Raw genomic sequence first — 22,661 nt, 5'->3', positions numbered from 1 at the left:
TTTAACCCAGAATTTTTAGAGTGTACACTCAAAAAAAAAAAAGACTCGTAATCATAGGGGAACCTTTTTTAGTGCTATATAGCACCAATTTTGGTGCTTCAGTGGTTCTTCAGCGGTTCTTCAGAGGTGCTATATAGCACCTTAGTCAAAGAACCGGTGAAGAACCTGTGAAGAACCACTGAAGCACCAAAATTGGTGCTATATAGCACTAAAAAAGGTTCCCCTATGATTATGAGCCAAGAATAATTTTTGGTGCCATATAGAACCTTTTTTTTTTTTTAGAGTGTAGCCTATATATGTGAGCATCTTTTTAGTCCCTTTAGAAAGAAATATACATTAAAGTTGCAATAAACATATTACAATGCAAACTGTATCATAGTCAACCATGCTATACTGTAACAGTAACTGCATTAAATAATATCCCATGCAAGGTTGCAATCAGCCTGAACTATTTGAACACTTAGGCTATGTCACTTGCATAGCCTACCTCAATGCATTACATGTAGCCTAATTGTCCTGGTCTATGCATACAATCATTTGTACAAAAAAAAAGTTTCATAAATGGTGCTGCAATTTAGACAAGTTGTACGCTAGTTAGTAAAATGAGCTAGAATCTCTAATCCTGGAGGAGGTCGCCTCCCGTAGCCTATTGTTGAAGGGGGCGTTGCACATTCTTCCTAAAACCAGATCAAATCACCACCTGCAATAACTGTTCTGGTAAGGGGCGTCACGCGTGCGTATGCTGGATTTTAAAAGCAGTTCTTCCATATAAATGCTCACGACATCACTGTCATCTGCAGACATTTGGTCCAACCGCGAGGACGAGAAATTATACTTATACGAAAACCATCTGAGGTAGGCTATATTCATGCATTTTTATCATTTGTAAATGTTATTCTTAAAGAGTGCTGCAAAATGGATGCAAGAAGCAGGTTGTTGTAAATAAGCTTTTAATGCTGCCTTCACGTGCTATCGGAAATGTCCTACTTCCCACTTGTGAAGTCGTGATTACGAGCTCATCACATTCAATCCAATATTTTAGGAAGCGATTTACGATAATTTCGTTAGCACGTGAAGGCAGCATAAATCAGTCACACACCCTTCAATCATTATTACCTTCTGTTGATAATACGAGCTGGACCTAGGCTATAGCCTATTAAATGAAATGGGAGGAAAAATCATATGTAGCCGGTTAAATGCTTTTGCGTTCTCTCGCAAATGTTTTGCGTTCCCTTCACGCGCAACGCAAACCCATGATTGAAATATATATTTTCCTCCCATTCTTTTTTTATTTTTTTAAAACCATCATGTCCCTTTAGGGGCTCCATATTAAACAGATAGTTTCGACTTTTTCCCCAAGACTTTAAATTTGAGTTTAATGTGCACTTTTTATTGAACATTTACACACGTGTGTTTTACAAAGGCAACGACAAGTTGTGAATTAAAAGATTGGATGTTTGCGCTCGCTCTTACAAAACTTTTGTGATGGAAAATTGGAAATTATATGAGATGGGAAGGGGAAAATCAATGCTTTTCAAAAATTATTTTATTTCTGCTAACTAATAAAAAGAAATAAATATGTTGCGTTAACTTTAATAGGATAATAATATTTGTATTTTCATGTTTGTTGTGATCAACACACTTGATATTTGCTTATAGCTAGGCTACGTCTTTTTTTCGATTTTGTAACTTTTATATGTTTGTTTATCAATGTCCAGAAAGAAAAAAAATGCATTCCAAAGTGCAAATCGACGGCATTAGACACCCAGCTCTACTGAAAACCAGCAATGGAAAGTGTGTGTGCGTCCAGACGTGCAGGCCCAGTCAATCTCTCCAGCTGGTCGCGGAGAATCTGCATGGAAATGACCCTGGAGACGTCGGGAAAGGTTTGAGTCTCTACTCTTCACACTGAATGGTTTATAGAATTCTTTGCTTATCCAGAACTGGCCTCAGTGATATGGAATTCCAAACCTCTCATTATTAAAAATAAATAAATATAGGCTACAAATAAATGTAATAGGCCCCTATATATATATATATATATATATATATATATATATATATATATATATATATATATATATATATATATATATATATATATATATATATATATAGAACAAACGAAAATAAATAATATTTTTTTCCATAGGCCTATTTATTTATTTATTTATTTATTGTTTTATTTATTTCCACATTTATTCATTTCTACATTTAAGTATTTCTACATTTAAGTATTTCTACATTTATTTATTTATACATTTATTCCTACATTTATTTGTGCAGGGTAATGAGGAGGGCGTGGTTTACCTCAGACATAGCAATCGGGCTCAGAGTAGGCGAGGGCGAAGGGTTGAGGCCACAGTGACACCTTGTGGTCGACATACAACAAGTAGGCTTACTGACGTTCATACTGTCTGTGACTTCGATAGGTATGGTCAAAATCTTAAATCTAACTGTATGACATGGATAGGCTACTCTTTATTCCGGACATGGCCGTAGAACATCGTCTGGTCTGGATTTGTAAAATGTCCTGGGCTAACAAACATGATCAGCAACATCTTCAACAGACAGGGACTCTGAAATGGAAGCGCTTATATTTTCCATAGCGGTCAGAACACACAGAAAGGAAGCTGCACATATATATAGGCTACAGTCGGCACAAGCTTATTGATCAATGCATTTGGAACGAGACCACATATTCACTTCAATTATGATGATGAAATAATTACAGACTCCCATGAAAAAAGACTTTACATGTATTCCTAATGCAGTTTATCAATTATTCTGTGACTGATGATAATTGTGTTCTTCTGCAGAAACACACACACACACACACACACACACACACACACACACACACACACACACACACACACACACACACACACACACACACACACACACACACACACACACACACACACACACACACACACACACACACACACACACACACACACACACACACACACATATAGGGTAGAGTGGGGTAAAAAGCCCCCCACCTGTTTTTCCCAAAATAGGGAGGGAGGGAGTCAAGATACATTTTCACTGTTGCTATGCACTACGTTTGACAAAGGGGATAAACAAATCTCCTTGGAGAAGCTGACACCAGCTACGTATTTGAAGAGAAGAGGATTACATGGTAAACGCTATAATTTTCAGATATTAGAAAACAAGTGTTTAAGAGAATATTGTTCTGCAGGATATCACAGTGATGTATGATAGATGAATAGTGAAGTCTGTAGTTTGAGAGGATATGTTATTTATAAGGAATATAATTATATTTAAAAAATGTAACTTAACAAAAAAAAGTCATAGCTTGTGGGGTAAAACGTATTACAAAAGTTTCTCTCTATCATAATTTCTATAATAACATATTTCTGTCTATCAAATCCTTTGTTTTACACTTAATGCAGTATAACTAGGTGGTAAAATCAAAATATTTGAACAAAATAAAAATAAAAATTACCTCAAGTGAGCATTAGGCTAGCTTGATAGCACAGTTAGCTCACTGATGGAAGGTGGTTAGGTGACCCAATGATAAAACATAGTGGCTTTTAATGCATTTATTGAATATATTTCACTACATAAATATACAAATGTATAAGTTTAATATTTATTTATGTATTTATTTATTACAACATATTTGTTTGCATGACTTAGTTTGGACATTCCTCAAATAAATATAAATACATATAGGCCTATACATGTTGATACATTACTTGCCTTTTACTTTTAGAAATTAAAAATTAGTCTGTTCATTTTGCTGTTGATCTATGAAGCAAACTGGTTGGTAAGAAAGGGGGCATTTTACCCCACCGCTGGGGCAAAACGCCCCCTTTGTACAAAAACATTTTCAGTCAAAATACTAATTAATTATGAAGGCTGAGCAATTTTAATATTTGGTGAATAACTCCTGCCATAGTCACTCAAAACCGGGATGGCTAGTCACATTTATGTTTTGTTTCACTGTAATGTCTCATTTTCCTTAAGGGGGCGTTTTCCCCCACTCTAATTATTTTTCTACACATTCTATCATTTGCCTCCATCCCAATATACTGAACAAAGCGACATACATTCACATCACAGGTTAGTGGTGGAGTTATACTCACGGAACACTATAGTTATTCACAATCACGAAAGTTCATTATTTGCATGCGTTTTAAAGCCTTGCGCGTGGGGCACCATGCGCTTTTCCGAGCGCGCGCACTAAAAGCCTGTCAAACAAGTGATTACTGGACTAAGTAGTCTTACTGCAACATAAACACAGTCGGTTATGTCTGAAGAGAAAGTAAAATCGGCGTGTCTGTATATTAGATGCGTGCAAGTCTTAAATTGACAGCGCAGCCTAGTGAAACACGCTGTCCTTAAAGGGACATTTCACCTCTAAAATAATGTAATTATTTACTCACTCTAATGTTGTTCCAAACCTGTATTAATTTCTTCTGTTGAACACATGTGACAGTTGAATACCAGACAGTTGATGGTAGCGATTAGCATCCATATAATTTCCTACAATGGGGACCAGCAACTGTTTGGTTTCCAACATTTTTCAAAATATATTTTATGTCCAACAGAAGAAATAACTTTATTCAGGTTTAAAACAACTTGTGCGTGAGTAATCAATGACAGAATTTTCATTTTTGAGTGAACTATTCCTTTAGTGGTTAATAAAATAACAAAAGACAAAGAGAAAATCACTCACTGCTCTTGACTGAAAAACGTTAATACAGTAGCTTTAATAAGAATCAATGTATATTTTATAGTGAAGTCTATGTAGTGTTTTATTTTTACATTTATTCATTCAATCCCATACTTAAATGCTGCTGTACAGCTCTGAGCTGCAGTGTAAATCTTTATATATATTTATTTTATATTATACAGTACACTAGGAATGTGTACAAGGTTTTTTTTTAAGTAAAGTTTTAAGTTTAAGTAAGGTTTTTCAATTCTTTTAAGTAAAACAAAGGAAGAGTATTGCAATAAAAAAAAGTATTTTTTCTCTTTAACCTCTTTCTGTTCCTGTCGCTTAAGAATAGAATAACAAAAAACTGATGTGACAAGCCATCAAAACCGTGGTTAAAAACCGAGGTATGTATTGAACCGTGGACCAACTGTATTGTTGCATCCCTAATCTTCAATGATATGATGACGATACTATGTTAAAATGGCTGAGCACCACAATATGGAACCCAACCTTGTCTTTTACAATGTAAATTCAAACATAAAAATGGGAAGTCCAAAACTGATTAAAATGTAACACACCAAAATGGCTGAAGAATATTGTGGCTATTCTCACATCCAGTCAAAATAGCTCCCATATTGACAGGTACTGTGACTTGATTTGTCCTTTTAACTCCACTGCAACCATGGGCCCAGATTAAGAACACGTAGGGCGCTGGGGCAATAACAAACCCAAGGGCCATAGTAGCCGATCTTGGTGCCACAATGTTTTCTATCACAGAAATAATTAGTATTTTAAAAAAAAAACAAAATTGTTAAAGCACAGAGATACAATGAGCATATACTGTCTGAAACATTCAATTTTAGTATTAAAGGGGTAGTAGGCCTACTTCAGATCAATGTGTATTTAAACTGGGTCCTTTATGTAGTAGAAATGTGAAATTATTTTTGAATTTGGTGCCTTCTAGACTGAGAAACGAAAGGAAATGTATTTTTGTCTCATGTGGATGAAAGACAACAACTCCCAGAATGCACTCCCTAAGCAAAGCCACGGCTACTGGTTACATATCTTGCCCACTGCGGCACCGCCCCTACCGTCGTTTTGATATTCATAGTAATAGAATCATTTCGTTCAGTTAGAGAACAGACACTACAATTAAAAACTGAACGTGTCTTTTCAATAAAGTGTGAGTGAGCCGAACGAAAGTCACGACACAGACGCAGCAGGAGTCAGATTTCATTCATCACAAGAAGAGCTGAGCAGAGCTGAGGTAAGCGCGACAGTCATTCTCGGCACGTGTCCAGTCTGGCGCGTTATCAGATCCTGCCTATGGAAGCTTAACTTTCATAGGAATTCATTGAAAAGTTGAAACACACACGCTCCGTACCGCTCCGTTAATAATGCCCGAGCCGAGTGGCAGCGGCCGTGTGCATTTACATTCTGTGAGTGAGATCCCACCCCTATGGGCGGGTTGAAAACACGCGGAACTAGCTCCTGCTACTGGCTGTATAGTCTATAGCCAAAAAAGGATTTTTTCCAGAAATAAAATGCATAATTCTCTCATCTCAGGGGGACATGAGGGGGGAAAGTACCATAATTTGAATTTACTACCGGGTTTCTACGTTTCTACTGATACAATGCTTAATGCTAAATCGCTGAAGTAACCCTAAGTAGGCCTATATATAAATATTCCAGGCTGCAACACATTATCCAGATATGAGGTCAAAGCAAACAGGTTTTGAGCATATACAACTGCCTTAAGGAGTTTCAAAACCAGTGAGGTCCCAAATTTGAGCTATTTAGAGGGGTTCGGGGGGCATGCATGGTCCCCCAAGAAATGTTTGATTTCTCTGATGTGCATTTTAAGATGTTGAAGGCTAAAAAAAATTGTTTTTAAAACAATGTTAGTGGGCAGTTATCTGTCACCTGCTCTCTCCTCATTTCATAATTTTCCCTCTGTCTCTTCCCATCCTAAAGCTGAGCTCTGACTGATAGTCTATTCATTTTCTTCTGTGTCAGTTTCACTTTGAGTATGCTGTACAAGAAAATACCATTTCAGTCTTTCTACTTTAAAATTTCATGTTTCATTTCATCTGTTATTTGGCGTTTCTTTGTCAAATTTACTAGTAATCCTATATCCAAAAATGGGTAAATCCTATACAATTTTTAATGCAGATTGTGAATACTGAAAAATACTTAGAAATCACTTCTCTTTTTTTTTTTGCGTTTTCCATACTGTCCCAACTTTTTCTGATTTGGGGTTGTACTTTATGTGAAGTGTCATTTATGTTGATGTTATCAGTGAAATGTATTATAAAAAGTGTTGCCTATTAATGAAAGTGTCTCCATAGCTGCTTAATATAATGCTAGAAATATGATTTGTCTTTTCTTCTTCAGTCACAGTGTATGATATTTTGTATAACGAAGCCCGTCCATGCATGGCGTTTTGTTTTGAGTTGGGAGATAAGGCCGTTTTCCCTGTTGTTACTGATGGAAAAGAGGTCAAATTTGAGGTAAGATCTCACAGAGTTCTTTTTAGAATATTGTGAGACATGGTGTCAAATAGTTTCTTGTGCTTTTATTTTCTAAATCAGAAATTCTTTTACAAAATCTGCTGGCTCTCGCATACACAGGCATTACCCAAACAGGAGTTCACGAAAGAAACCTTTAAGGAAAAGTTCTTATTTCAATGGGGCGAGGCAGGAACGGATGACTGGCGGAGCTTGAAATCTGTGGCTAATCCCAACATGTACCTGTTTGTTGAAGAAAAAATGGCCAGAGTGACCATTAAACCAGTTGCGATGCCATATTTTAGAATCGATGAAAAAGGTATTTTTGTCAAATGTTTGTAAGAGGAATATTGTACTAGCCTATATAATATGGTATATGTTAAACAGGAGTGATGTTCTGCACTTTATGAACAGGAGAAAATGTCAAGATGAGAGACCAAGCGAACTCAGCATTAGAACTTCATCCTGTAGGGTTTCCTTGGTCAACCAGGGCTCCAACCAGGGACCCTCTTGCGCTTTCTACTAAACTAAAGTACCGTCCCAAAAGGTAACTATTCTCATACGTGTAGGCTTTACTTTTATATGTATTCCCTTTTTATCACTGTATATAGTTTCAGATATGCTTTTAAAGTTGATAACACTCTAAATATACACAGCAAAACCCCAGTGTTAAATTAACTCTCATCATAGTGTTTATTTGAGTCCACACTCAAGAGTGTTAAAACTCTGAAGCAGTGTTGAAGTGTTCGAGATAATTACGATTAATTAAGGTATGATTGACCATTTGTAAAGACACCTGATGAAAATGAGCATCATTGAAGGAAAGAGTCACCATTAGGAACCTTTAAAAAAGCATGATGATATATATATTTGTGATATGTGGTTCCCCCCATTCATTTGGAGGATTATCATAGTTGTTTAGGTCACCATTGTGGTGATCAGTGTTTGATTTAGGCTTACCACACACTTGAACAATCTCTGCCCGATTTTGAGCCCGATTTGCATGCTTTTGGGGTGCGTTTTTGTGTGTGTTTGGGTGTGTTGTTGTTGTTTGAGTGTCTTACATCAGGCTCATGAAATAGTGAGTATAGGGAGCTCATACTCAAGCGTAGAGGGGAGCGTGCATTTTTGCGGTGGCAGGGCCTCGACTCTGGAACACCCTGCCTCTAGAGATTTAGTACGACCCCTACCCTGTCTGTCTTCAAGTCTCTGTTAAAAACCTACCTGTTTTCTCTAGCATTTTGATCTCTATCCCTAGGTTGATTTTCCTTTTTACATTTGAGTCTGATACTGCTTTGCCATTTCTGTTGTGCTATTTTATGTTTTAGTCTGATACTGTCATTGCCATTCCTGTCTTTCCATTCTATATTGAGTCTAATACCGTTCTGCCATTTCTGTTTTGCTATTTTATATTTGAGTCTGATACTGTCATTGCCACTCCTTTCCTCCCATTCTATATTTGAGTCTGATACTGCTTTGCCTTTTCTGTTTTGCTATTTATTTTCTTTGAGTCTGAAACTGCTTTGCCATTTCTGTTTTGCTATTCTATTTTTTGTTGTTGCCATTTTTGTTTTGCTATTTTATTTTTTAGTATGATACTGTTTTTGCCACTTCTGTCCTCCCATTCTATATTTGAGTCTGATACTGCTTTGCCTTTTCTGTTTTGTTATTTTATATTTGAGTCTGATACTGTTTTTGCCACTTCTGTCCTCCCATTCTATCTTTGAGTGTGATACTGCTTTGCCACTTGTGTTTTACTATTTTAAAATTGAGTCTGATACTGCTTTGCTATTTCCGTGATTTAAGGATGCTCTTAGTTTTGCTATGAGCTATTAATTACTGTGTTGCTACACTGTAAAAAACACAACTTGAAAAAAGTTGAAATGACTGATTTTGTTGTGTTGGTTCAGCAAATCCACACTGTAAAAATCTCGTACAACCAAAAAAATCTTAGTATTAATTTCCCCTAGCTTTTTCTTGTTGACTCAACTTTTGTAAATAACAGTTATACAAACTGAAAATAAGTTGTCTGTGATACAAAAAAAAAAGTTTATTTGAGTCAACTTGACATAATTTATTTTCTGGAGAGATGCAACTATCTGTAACAAATCTTTTGTAATTGAGCCAATTCAACATTTTGTGTCTATTGGAAACAGAAGTTCTTATTAAGAATTAACAGGTTCAGATGTAGATTTTTTTTTGTGTTGAAAATGTTTGGTCACCATTTTGGTGATGAGCGTTTCCTTTAGTTGGGCAGTTTGACTCTTGGCATTTTATGTGAGCTTGTGGTTTTTGTAACAGTGTTTAACAAAACACATACTTTGTTGCATAGAAAACCGTAACCAATGATCAGGTGATCTAGATAACAGCATTATAAAGGGGAGTAGTTGACTATTATATTCGTGATTGAAAGTGATTATTTATGAATAATATATTATGTTTACCAACAAAAGTTTTATGCAGCAGATCAGTCATTCTGAATTTAGATTTTTAAATACATTGTGGGAGCTTTTTTTTAGAAACACACACAGAATGGTGACAATGCATGCTGGGAGCCATAAGTTTAATACTCCCAGCATGCATTGTGGCATGAAGCATGTCACCATTGTTGAGAATCATATGCTGGTTCTTGATGTCTGTGTGTGCAATATTTTACCCCCCCCCCCCCCCCCCAAATAATTGAAAATATTTTTTTCTATTAATGTAGACAACTTTTTCCTTTTTGTGATTGAGTAAACCTTCAGTCCAGTAAGTGAATATTACTAACAATATAAAGTGTATTCTTACATTTATTTGATAAAAATCAGTAAAGATTTCACAGCAAAATGTAGTGTACAAATGTACTAAGACCTGAAGGTGAATATTTAGAATTATACTAAAAGGCTTTTTACTTTCTAAAGAAAGTATAAACTATCAATCTGACAACAAAGATTGTGTGAGACAGGTTTTTCAACAAAATTTTGATCATGTTGATACTTTAGAAGCTGTATAAATTTGCGTATCAAATATGATACAGTAGGCTATGTGGGGTTAAAAAGAGAATAAAAAAAAATGAACTAAAGGGAATCTCTCACTGTTTTTCAGGAAACCCAAGAAGAAACCCAAGAAGTCTTTCGTGAAAAGCTGGATGTTGAGAAAATCAGAGAGCAAATGATTACTTTGTGGATGCCTTTATGCCTTATTAATATTACTGACATTCAGTTTTAGGTATAAAATCACAACCGTTTGTAGTTTGGCTTAAAATGATCCGTTTCAATGAGCCATTAAAAGACAATAGGAACCTAACCCTTTAACGTCATTTCCCGCATTGCTTAAATCAAATGCATTTCCTGCTTAATCAAATACTCAGAAATGGATCTTCAGAGATTTGACTTCTGGGCACACTACTCATAGTATTATTGCGTAAGCCTTACATGAGGTTAAAGGGTTCGGTCACCCAAAAATAACAAATCTGTCATCATTTACTCACCCTCGTGTTGTTCCAAATCTGTAAGACTTTCATTCATCTTCGGAGCACAAATGAAGATATTTGAATGAAATCTGAGTGATTTTTGTCCCTCCGTTGACAGCTACGCAACTACCTGGAATCTTCAAAAAGTTAATAAAGAGATTGTAAAACTAATCCATATGAATTGAGCAGTTTAGTCCAAATTTTCTGAAGAGACTTGATCGCTTTATATGATGAACAGATTTAATTTAGTCTTTTATTCACATATAATCATTCTAATATGCAGGAGCTCAAGAATAAATAAATGCAGTGTTAGTGAGCAGAAGAGACTTTGTTTTTTCAAAAGCATTAGAAAATCGTACTGATTCCAAACTTTTAACCTGTTGTGTATACACTATTATGCCGTTTATAGTATCAACAGTAGTGTGAATAGTTTGTACACAGAAAATTCTTACAAGAATAAGTTCAATGTTCAGTTACCTGCATTTACTTTACTTTTACTTATGCACTTATTATAGTTGCAGCTTTCCTTACATAGTGGAATGGGAGGGACTGCTGGATGACAAAATAACCTTATAAAAGTCACACACTAGACATGATATAGTCTATATAGCATGTCATTTGGGACACAAAGAAGAGACAGTAAAAACTGCCAAGAGCGACCACTTGTGGTGAAAGGGTTGAACTGCAGACTCAGATGACGTGTAATATTTGGTATATGCTATATCTGATGTGCGTTGTTTTTAGTTACCTGCATATGTATATTCGTGTATATGAAAGCTTGATAAATGTGAAATAACTTGATAAATAATCGGTTCGCTATGCAAGCTTACCCTTCTTGTTGACCCTTTTGTTGACTATGAATTTTATATCTGCTAATTTATTTCTTTTTGTTAATATAGCCTACTGTATTTTTATACTTTTAAATTTAAGTTTTTAGAATTCTCAAGAGAGAGAGATCATTATATTTATATATTGATTAAAAGGCAAAGAAGAACCAGAAATCATAAATGAACAGACTGATGACCTTGTTGACATGTTTCTTTGATGAAAGCACAGAATTCTGTATTATTTACTAAATAGTTTTCTAATGTAATACAAAAATGCTTATTTTACAATTAAGTACATCATCCTGGTTAGCTTTACGATGTTCAACTAATAATGCACCATTTCACTATCAAATAAACATATTTTCTAATGTGTCTATGTCTTATGTATGAATTATGTATGAGAAAGTCAAAAAGCCTATCTTCTGCACTTACACAAATCTAAAAAATTGAGCAAATGAGGACACGGATATGCATTTTAGCTTGTTTCGTCACATGTATCAGAACATACATGGCAACACGAAAGCTAAAAATAGCCCTGGAAACCCTGCAGTAGGCCACACCAAAGAGCTTCTCTGTCATGAGTCACATCTCTCTGATGCCCTCCTGCTTAAGCTCCTCCTCATCATCAGTGGTGTATTACTTGCTTCCAAATCTCCATCCCTGCTCATTGTTCTGACTTCGGTATGTGTAGGTAGTAATTTTGACAGACAATTTTATCCTACATAACTTGTATACATTACAAGGACTTGCAGTTAAAGAAATGTTCCATGTATTAAGAAGTGACAGAACACCGTAACAAAATAGTTTTTTTTATTTTTTTTTACAAAAATAAACCAAATGTCTTTGAAATGTGTTTTCAAACATGGCGGTGCTGTGAGTATTTGTTTGGATAATTTATGGATATAGAATAGAACAGACTGGCCATCCAATCAACAATAGGCTAAACCAGTTTGGACAATTAATGGGTATGGAATAGAATAGAATAGAACAGAATATGAATAGACTGGCCATCCGTTCAGGGTGTTTCCTGATTTAACAATAAACCAGTTTGGACAATTAATGGATATAGAATAGAATGGAATAGAAAAGCTAAAACCTTTTTTTATTTCCACTTGCTGCCACGGCAGTATTTCTAATTTCTCATTTTAATTTTAAGTTAAACTACTAAAATAAACAAAACTTAATAAACTCAAACTTTATATATATATATATATATATATATATGAAGAGTTCAGATGCAAAAGCCTCTAAAAACCACTTCGATCACAAATGAAATAAAGATACTGAGTGAATGTTCTCCGCATATAGTATACGTTCATAAAATACTTTCACTTCAAACCCACTAAATCCCAGCCTCAGCCCATTCAGAAGTACCGGTACTTAGGTAGAAACCTATAGGCCTACATAGAAGCCTGACAAAAATGCTTATTTTAAAGAAAAACGTCAGACGGACTTAGAGGCTTTTGCATCTGAACTCTTCATATATATATATATATATATATATATATATATATATATATATATATATATATATATATATATATATATATATATATATATATATATATATATATATATATATATATATATATATATATATATATATATATATATATATATATATATATATATATATATATATATATATATAATATAAATGACAAAAACACAATTACTAAAATTTATTAAAATGTAATATAAAATATATAAACATTTGAATAAATATTTAAAAAAAAATTATTCAAAATAATACTGGCTCTGGGGTTCATAAACTGTAGGCTATATTTAACGAGAATAGACTGAAATAATGAATAAGAATTTAAAATAAAAGAATTTAAAACAGTAAAGTAACATCTACACAGAGATTGTTAGAGATGTGCACCTTACATTGAAAAAAAAAGTCTGTAAAAATAGGGCACAATGTAGCCTACTGTATAAATATGAAGGAATTTTCCGTATTGTTTTTTTTTTTTTTTTTTACAGGTGTTTTACCAGTATTTTGAATTACACATTGCATTTGTTTGTGTTTTAAGGGTTAACGGAAATGTCCGTAAAAATACTGGATAATGTACTGGCAGAAAATGACCAGTACATTTTCCGTTTTAATTTTTTACAGTGTATGTAGGCTGCACTTGTATACATTTAAATATGTAGATAAGTAGATAATCTATATTATTCGCAAGTTACTTTATGTAAATGTTTATGTCAACATTCGCAACACAAAACATATTGTGTCCAATTTTAAGTGAGCACATATTTTAGGGAACATTGCTGTGGTATTATTCAATGGTGAAACTAAGCTGGACAAGGAAGCGGAACTAGTAGTAACCTGCCTGGCCTGGCATATTAACACGGCAAGGTGAATGGATATCTGCAAGGATTAGTGGATTGAGAGTGACTGAAGCTCTCAGCACAATCTGAATGAACGACAGTCTGGCTGACAGCTGTTTGCATCTTATCCTCATCCATCTCAGAATGGCAGAGGATGTGAAATAATCTCCTAAATCAGGGACGCTCTGCCAGGCGTGCCATTGCATACCCTTGAACTGTCATCAGTGAAGCTTAGCGCGTGTGTGTGTGTGAGAGAGAGAGTTATGAAATCACGTCAGATGAGGGTCACTGGGTTTATCTCAGTATTGATGCAATAGGACATTGTGGGATTGAGGAGGAATAGCTGTTCATCATTAGATGCCCAAGCAGACGCTATCAGTTTACAGATTTGATAGAGTTGTTGAAATGGTGGTAACAGATATCCTACTATTCTATACAACTAACCTTTTTTTCCTGTTTCAAAGTGCTTATATTAAGTGATTTGCCCACTTGAAAAGGGGGGCATGCTGGAGGATCACATGCAAACAACTGTGTGCACTGTGTGCACAAAAAAAAAAAGGCAGCTGTAGTTGCCAGAACTTTACACCATTACTGCACGGCACCAGCTGATTGGCCTCTGCTGATCCTGCAGCCAATGAGATTGCTTGCTCAACATTGTTTGGTTCATTGTTTGCTGAAACCCTCCTTCCCCAGCTCTACCTGACTAGATGTCTATTTATGCAGCAGCCGCATATCTTACATGCTGACAGCAGCATGTCTATGTATTTTATAGTCATAGCAAGTCCATATTAGCAGATAGTCTGCAAAACCAAATACACTATATTGCCAAAAGTTTGGGACATCTGCCTTTACATGCACATGAACTTTAATTACATCCCATTCTTAATCCGTAGGGTTTAATATGGATTTGGCTCACCCTTTGTGTTTATGGGAATTTTTGACCATTCTTCTAGGAGCGCATTTGTGAGGTCAGGCACTGATGTTGACGGCCTGGCTCGCAGTCTCCGCTCTAATTCATCTCAAAGGTGTTCTATCGGGTTGAGGTCAGGACTCTGTGCAGGCCAGTCAAGTTCCTCCACACCAAACTCACTCATCCATGTCTTTATGGACCTTGCTTTGTGATGCACAGTCATGTTGGAACAAGAAGGGGCCATCCCCAAACTGTTCCCACAAAGTTGGGAGAATGAAATTGTCCAAAATGTCTTGGTATGCTGAAGCATTAAGAGTTCCTTTCACTGGATCTAAGGGGCCAAGACGTGACGTAATGACACAAAACAAGCTGCACCATGCTTGAATTTCCAGCGGAAAGCTACCTGTACCACTCAAAATATAACATTATTACAAGTTTACCATTGTGAATTGGGCTAAGGTAAGGAGGTAGTTTTGAACACTGGCTGGTTATGTACTTGCTCAAATTGATCCATTTTAACCAGCTTTAAATAAAAAAACCTATGAATTGCTAGGTGCCACAGAGAATTCTGGGAATGTCAATGGACGATTTCTCACTGTAAATTAAAAGATTACTTGTTCTTTTTCACTTCCTTGTTAGATGTATTACAGTTTTTCACTGTATAAAGGTTACTTACTGTTAGTGTTCACCAATTATCAGGTTTTTACAGTTCCATTTGAATGGTTCTAATGGTTTTACTGTTAAAATGACTATGAATGAGTACATGTTTTAGCACTAATTCAATAGTTCTGTTTAACTTCACCTTTAAACACAGACTTGTCTTTATTACAGACTTTTTTAACAATTGCATGTGAGATTAATGGGATATTTGAAGATCAAAGTACTGTCAAAACTCGTTACACAGGGTTTAGCTCCAACTTTAACTAAACACATGCACATGAACCCGCTAATGAAGGCCTTCAGGATGACCTAAAACCACATGGCAGGTGTGTTTGAGCAGGACTTTTCAAGACTGTGGCCTATATGAAGCATTGGTAATATGTGTATATAAAAGTTCTTCATAAATGTTCTGTGCGATTCTAAGCAAACCAGCCTTGTGCACATGACTGGCCTATTTACTATTTTACATTTAAAATACAACTTCTTTCTTGATTATCTTCTGAAACTCCTTTTCAGTCACAAACAAGAATGATTTCTTCTTTGAAGCCAAAATGACCACTTTTCACTTGGATTTAAAAAAATTAATTCCAAAGTAATATTCGTTGTCTTGCACAACCTGTTGCAACATTCGACTTGCTTTTCCAGATTCAATCCATTCCCACGGGAACTGAAATACAGACGCTCTGTAACTTCTCTGGTTTTCTTCATGGCACTAACTGTTCTGGTAATCTTAAAGGGATAGTTCACCCAAAAATGAAAATTCTGTCATCATTTACTCACCCTCAAGTTGTTCCAAACCTGTGTGAGTTTCGTTGTTCTGCTGAACACAAAAGAAGATATGAATGTTTGCAACCAAGCAGAGAGAGCAACCATTGACTACCATATATAGGAGGAAAAATACCATGGTAGTCAGTGGTTGCTCTATCTGCTTGGTTCCCAACATTCTTCAAAATATTTTCTTTTGTGTTCAGCAACAACTTGAGGGTGAATAAATGATGACAATTTTCATTTTTGGGTGAACTATCCCTTTAATATGCATAATATGAAGATCAAGAACCAAAACAAGTGATTGCTAGAGCGTTGCTAGCAGGTTGCTAGGTGGATAGTATAGGCTACCCAAACATTTACTCACCCTCATGTTGTTCCAAACTTGTATGACTGTGGAACTTAAAATATATGCTGGTCAACAAATGGTTTCGGTTTACTTAGATTATATGGACAAAAATGGGAATGGTAAACAAAACTATCTTGTTACCAACATTATTCAAAATATTGTATTTTATGTTCCACAGAAGAAAGAAAGTCATACAGGTTTGAAACGACATGAGGGTGAGTAAATGATGACACAATCTTCATTTTTGGGTGGACTGTATACCTTTAAATGGATCGTTCACCCCAAAATGAAAAATCTGTCATTATTTACTCACCCTGATGTTGTTCCAAACCCATTCTGAAGAGACACAATTTCTTTATATGATGGACAGATTTAGTTTAGGCTTTTATTCACATATAGACCTTCATCAACTCACACATCAGATATGGTAAACAGAAGCTCAAGCATGTTCGCTTGATGTGCGAGAACCAATGAGGTTCATTCTTGTGTTATGCAGCACGTTTGAGCTTGCTCAAGAACCAATGAGATTCATTCTTGTGTGTTACGCTGCACGTTTGAGCTTCCGTAAGAACCAATGACGTTTGTTCTCATGCGCAAAGCAGGTTCGGTTGAGCTTCTGTTGATGTTTGCTGATCAATGTTTAAATGTGAATAATCACGACATGGGGGTGAGTAATTCATGACAGAATTTTATAATTTTTTTGGGGTGAACTAACCCTTTAAGTCAAAAGGGCAGTGGCGCCTCCAGAAATTTTTCATAGGGGTGGCCAGATGGGGCCACTTAAAATCTTGGGGTGGCACACCAAAACTAGAAACCATAATTTCAGAATTGTATTCTACTGGTGTAGTAAACCGGCCTGTAGAAAACTATCAGAAAGACTTAAGGAAACTCCTACTGATATACTTTGGTTTATTGTGTTATATTTAATGTTACTAATTATATAATGTGCATAGACTAATAACAGTACAGTTAACATTTTGAGTTGCACAACAATTCTGTTTTATTTTGCAATTATATTTGGCATAAGGTGTACATTTATTGCAAACAAAACAGTTACTGGGGAAAAGCAGATACTGGCAGATACAAATAAAAGCATCCTCCTCCTCCTCATCCTCACTATTACTAAGCCTCTCTTGCTCCCCTGCCATCTCTTTCACTCCTCCTTCTGTACTTTTCTTCTTAAAATAAGAAGAGATGTCTGTGGACTTTCTCTTCATTGTCTGAAAATTGACATAACATGCACCAGCTAACGACGTTAGCTAGGTAACTTTAACTCTTGTCAAAACGTGTCAAAGACACATCAAAAAGCTGCTGTAACAGTATACTGTAACCATTTGGCACTTAAAAAGCACGTCACGACACATAATTCCCCGTCTTCTTTTACTAAAGAATATTTTTTGACTTATTTACGGTAGTCTTCTTCGTCTTCTTACTTCTTTTGAAATTGTTGACTGACGGGCACGCGCTGACCTGTACTGTTGCTGTCTGAGCGCGCAACAGCGGCATCGGGGGAGGGGCGGGGCGGGGCTGTGTGTGATCCATAGGGTGTGATCGAAGGTCTAGAGCGGCTTGCCTGCCTGGCTGTGCATTAGGGATGAAATGCATGACTGATGCTACTAAAATTTATACTGGCCATGGGGTGGCCAGGACCCCCTGGTGGCGCCACTGCAAAAGGGTTGTCCTTTTTATTGTCATCATAGCAGCTCTCCTCAACAACCACAATATTTAAAGCAGGGGCGCTGCTAAGGGGGGGAAAGTTGGGACGATTCTAAGGGCCCACGCACTTTTGGGGCCCCCAGAGATTGGTTTTATTAGTAGTAACAGTACTAGTAGTAATGTAATAGAAATTATAAATGTATAATCTACCAAACAGTTACAAATATAACAAAATTATGGTTTATTTCTGCATTTCCGGCAAAATCCAGCAAAACGCTCCACTCATGAACCGCTCACAGGTAAAACGACATTTGCTCAAATCCCACTCCGACATTAAATTTTTCGGTACTGTAGGCTACTATATTGTTGTAGCCATTAAGAAAAGTTATTTCATTTTATGTTTATGTTTAAATATTATAATGTTATTTTTTTAATGTCTATCTATGTTGTCAATCTGTCAATCTATGTTGATTATGAAAAGTGAACAGCATGAGTGAGAAAGGACACATCGTAAGATGTGCAATGCCAGGAGACACGGAGTGGGTCAGACATGATTTTGACCGCTTCATCAAGTTTTGTTTAGTAGAAAGCCTTTCTTTAAAGTGAATTTCATTTTGTATAAATTTTATCTTAATTTTAATCAATGTTTCATCAGCCAATTGGGCCATTCTGGGTTTAGCGAGCGGAGCTTAATTGGTCAGTATTATTAAAAAGCAGGCAAAGATTTTGGATAGCTAGGTTGGTCCGGTAGAGGGCCCAAAATCATTTTCTTTCATAGGGCCCTAAATTGCTAGCGGCGCCCCTGATTTAAAGTAACATCCATGTCCATAGGACAGACAGTGCAGGATGTTCAAATCCCTCTGTATGAGAAATAGTATTAGTGATGCTTGCCTTGGCCAACATAGCCAACACCACTAACGAGAGGCTGTTTCAGTGTTGTCATCAGTTGCACCATCCAAAGCAAAAACTGCTTGCAATGTCCTTGAGGCCTAACTGGATCTGTGAAGTGGAACAAACGGAGAGTTTGCAAGATTCTGTTTCACACATAAGAGGCTCTGTGAAAGAGCAGTCCTAAAATTAAAACCAGACCTCAGTATGCATAAATTCATATGTAGTTCATTTTGGCTTTCTAGGGCAGCTTCTCATCAATGCATTCATCACTAGGAATTATAAGGTGAAATAGCAAGACTAGTTCAGCTAAAATGAATATAAGCAATACTAGGTTACAGACTAAACATTACAAAAGACTTACATTTTGCATAAATATGATTGTTTTTGGAGTGTCCGGATGATCTGCTAGATGAAAGATTATGATGTCCTGCATTTTATTAAAAGATGAAATTAACTGGATAGCTTTAAAAACAATCATTATTTTTCCAATTCCGTTTGGTGATGTTTGTGGTGCAGAAAAAAAAACACTTTCTTGTAAGCAAAATTCAGCTTTCAAGGATTGTGAAAGAATGAAACATTAAATCAGAGGGAAAATATGTACACAAACACGCATGTTCTCAGCAAAGATAATTTTTATTGTTCAAAGGAAGTTTGTGGAGAATTACAGCAGTACACACTTGACGGAACAGCTGCCTTTATCACATAACACAGTACAGACAAGAATGAGGTCAAAACTTATATGGATATTGAAATTAGTAAAAATCACTATGGCTCCCAGATTGTGTGTATGGCTAATTCATGTGGTTAAAGGCCTGAAACTCAAAACGGTTAGGAAAGAGACATTGCTCCTTTTTCTCTCGTCAAATTAAAAATTTATAACACACACACACACACACACAACAGTAAAAAAAAAAAGGATAACAGAGGGAAGTCGCACACAGGCACACACATTTCAACAGATCCAGGAGAAGAGAAGCTGATAAGTTGCAGTAAGACTCAGAAATGTAACACCTAAAAACAACTTAATATACGGAGGAAGAGTCTGTTGAGGAAAAAAAAAGAAGAGTGTTGTTTTGTCATTTGGATTGTTGAAAAAAGGAGTACAAACTAAACAAAGAACATTGTCATGTCTAGTTTGTATACAATTGTGTCTTTTTTTTCTCTTCTATGCTCTTCCAACCATAAGGACTATAGTAAATGTATGGAAAACCAGTAAGAAATATTCCCCTATATATAATTGCATCCGAGTTTTATTTGTTTAAATAGCCTGTTCAGGAAGCATTTATAATTGATTCTATATGTCTATGTATAAATATATTTCTGTATATATATATATTTCTGTATATTGTTTTTTTAAAAATAAATCTATTTAAACCCAGGTGGGTGTTGTTGTCCGTTTGATTTCCTTTCCAGTTGTCACCAAAGCTCTCCACATTTTAAATTTAAAAACTTCTAATTTGTCATGACCTGATGTTAAGCCAACCAGGCTTGCAGTATCATTCCCTTTAAAAGAGCCAAATCAAGCCCATGGTACATTTAGTGGCATCAGCACCAATACACTTCCAAATTTAGTACATACAATCAGAGTGATTTGCTCTACCCTGACAAGAAACAGGAGGTAAACAAAATAAAACTCACCAGCCCGCATGAACCTCAATAGGCAGAGCGGGGTGGCGGAGCATGGTTTTTATAGCACCATTTTAACTGTTTGTACATTGTTGCTTGAACTGTATTGTGTGCCCACAAGTTGAACTCTTTAACGGTCTCCAAATTTTACACTGTTTGATCTGAGTCTTATATATATATACGCACACACACACACACACACACACACACACATTTGCAGAGAACACTTCCTGAATGAGCTAACTATGAGATTCACACCACGTCATTCAGATGATGCTGGTTTGCTCTCCATCATATGGTACAACACCGAAAACACCTATAGTAGAGATATTTATCATATCTGGATACACTAACACTAAACGTCCTGGTTGACTCTTGTTAACTCCGTCTCTGGGTGAGGGGGGTGTCTTTTGTAAAAGGGAGTACTTTCAAAATGACAAGACCTATAGAGCAGCCAGCAGAAATATCCATTTATCTAGCCAAACATCGTCTATACTGCTTTAAACAGGAATCTCTTACATATACATGACAGTGTTTCTCAGTCAAACATCTTTATTCGCCATAGATAGAGCATTAATGTTCTTCGTTTCATGCACGGTAATTCTTTCCACTCCAGCGCGCGCTTCTCGCTCTGTGAGGTTGCCCCAGCAACGGAACAACCGCTCGGGTCAGTCGTCATCTATGTCTTCGCCCTCCGACTCCTCTCCAACTCTCCGCTCGTACACTTTATCCCGGTGTCGCTCCTGGATCTCCTTCATCTCCTCGGCGTAGCGGCAGAAAGCTCCGCCGAACTTGCTCCACGCTTTGAAGGGTATCGTGATAGAGTTTCTGTAACTGGGCTTCACCTCGCTCACCCGCATAAACACCCCGTACTTGTTGGAGCCCACGTCAAAGAAGAACCGCTTGGAGTCCACCGTGATTGACGTGCCCTCGGGAAGCTCCCCGTAACCTCCGGCGCAGCCGCCGCCGACCAGCTCCTCGTCGTCCCCGCCGTAGTCGTCGATCAGCTTGGCCAGAGCGTCGCGGAACTCGATGAGACCCTGAGCAGGAAGGGCAATGGTTTGCCCAGATTGCATGCCACCCCCGGGCACACCTCCTCCGACGCCAAAACCACCAGGCCCGCGGTTGACGGTCTGGCGGATACGGAGGAACCTCCCCCGCTGGTTCTCCTTCAAATCGAGGTAGTATTTGCGGTTTTCCCTCACTAGGAACTCGCTCTTCAAGGCCCGTCTAGGCCCGCCGTCCTCACCGCTAGAGGACTGGGCGATCTGCTCCGGGGTGCTGGGTCCGAGCTGGGCGTAGTGCTCAATGAAATCCCCCAGGTAGTCCCGAAACTCTGCCGCGACTGACATGGAAAGTGTCAAGCGACTTTTGGAGCCACCAGCGCCGACCTCGGCGATCTTGATGAACCTGCCCTTCGAGTTCTGCTTCACGTCCAGATAGAAGCGCTTGTTTTGGATGTCAAGGCGCTTGGACGCCAGCTCCTGGGTCTCTTGATCCCTCTGGAAAGGCTGGAATCCGCTGCCTCCACCCCCTCCTCCGCTGCCGCTGCCACCACCTCCTCCTCCACCGCCGCCACCGCCGCTGCTTCCACCGCGCTCACTCCCACTATCCCCATCCGCCATCTTCACCATCACCCAGAGCTGCGTTATTTTTTCCCACCCGTATGTCGTCAAGTCCCGCCTTCTGACCGTTCAGAGGCATGAGAACGTCGTATGAATGGCCCATAGCTCTGGGAACGTCAGGTCTTGTGATTGGATGTTCGACATGTCAGTCATATATTCTCTTCTCCAATTGGACCGCAACCTGTCAGTTGTGCGAGTAAAAAGCACATCCACATTCTCTTTGGCTCACTTGGACTGCCTGTCAAAGTGTAAATCCCGCCTTATTGTTTTGACAGTACCATGGGCGATTGGTGTACAGTGGCGTCGATAACGTACAAAAAACAAGCACTTTATTGCAGATAACACGTACAGTACATACAGAATCCTTCCT

General features: G+C 37.2%; 2 protein-coding genes across 3 annotated transcripts; one reads left to right on the top strand and one right to left on the bottom strand.

Moving 5' to 3' along the window:
- Positions 1–654: 654 nt before the first annotated feature.
- LOC307125347 (uncharacterized protein) lies at positions 655–12,337 on the top strand. 2 transcript variants are annotated; one of them, XM_079815166.1, is made up of 7 exons: positions 736–855; positions 1,719–1,886; positions 2,287–2,392; positions 7,088–7,203; positions 7,324–7,519; positions 7,615–7,747; positions 10,285–11,850. In XM_079815166.1, the coding sequence occupies exons 2-7, from the start codon at positions 1,788–1,790 to the stop codon at positions 10,352–10,354; spliced, it is 720 nt and encodes a 239-aa protein (XP_079671292.1). In that variant the 5' UTR covers positions 736–855; positions 1,719–1,787; the 3' UTR covers positions 10,355–11,850. The 2 variants fall into 2 exon arrangements, with proteins under 2 accessions (XP_079671293.1, XP_079671292.1); XM_079815167.1 differs by lacking the exon at positions 2,287–2,392 and having other exon boundaries at positions 655–855; positions 10,285–12,337.
- Positions 12,338–19,662: 7,325 nt separating this feature from the next.
- purba (purine-rich element binding protein Ba) lies at positions 19,663–22,300 on the bottom strand (the record flags this gene model as incomplete). The annotated part of the gene is made up of 1 exon (XM_079815165.1): positions 19,663–22,300. The coding sequence occupies one exon, from the start codon at positions 22,298–22,300 to the stop codon at positions 21,335–21,337; it is 966 nt and encodes a 321-aa protein (XP_079671291.1). The 3' UTR covers positions 19,663–21,334.
- Positions 22,301–22,661: the final 361 nt, after the last annotated feature.

Source organism: Gobio gobio, assembly GCF_949357685.1.
Source record: "Gobio gobio genome assembly, chromosome: 4".
NCBI classification, from domain to species: domain Eukaryota; kingdom Metazoa; phylum Chordata; class Actinopteri; order Cypriniformes; family Gobionidae; genus Gobio; species Gobio gobio.
The sequence above is the reverse complement of the archived record's forward strand: the minus strand, read 5'-3'. Positions and strand labels throughout refer to the sequence as shown.

What these genes read in the sequence shown, in the direction of transcription:
- LOC307125347 (XM_079815166.1), top strand. Translation starts at nt 1,788, where the DNA reads ATGGAAAGTGTGTGTGCGTCCAGACGTGCAGGCCCAGTCAATCTCTCC. An exon ending in TTGTGGTCGACATACAACAA is followed by an intron (nt 2,393 to 7,087) that starts GTAGGCTTACTG and finishes TTTCTTCTTCAG; the next exon opens with TCACAGTGTATGATATTTTG. An exon ending in TTTTAGAATCGATGAAAAAG is followed by an intron (nt 7,520 to 7,614) that starts GTATTTTTGTCA and finishes CTTTATGAACAG; the next exon opens with GAGAAAATGTCAAGATGAGA.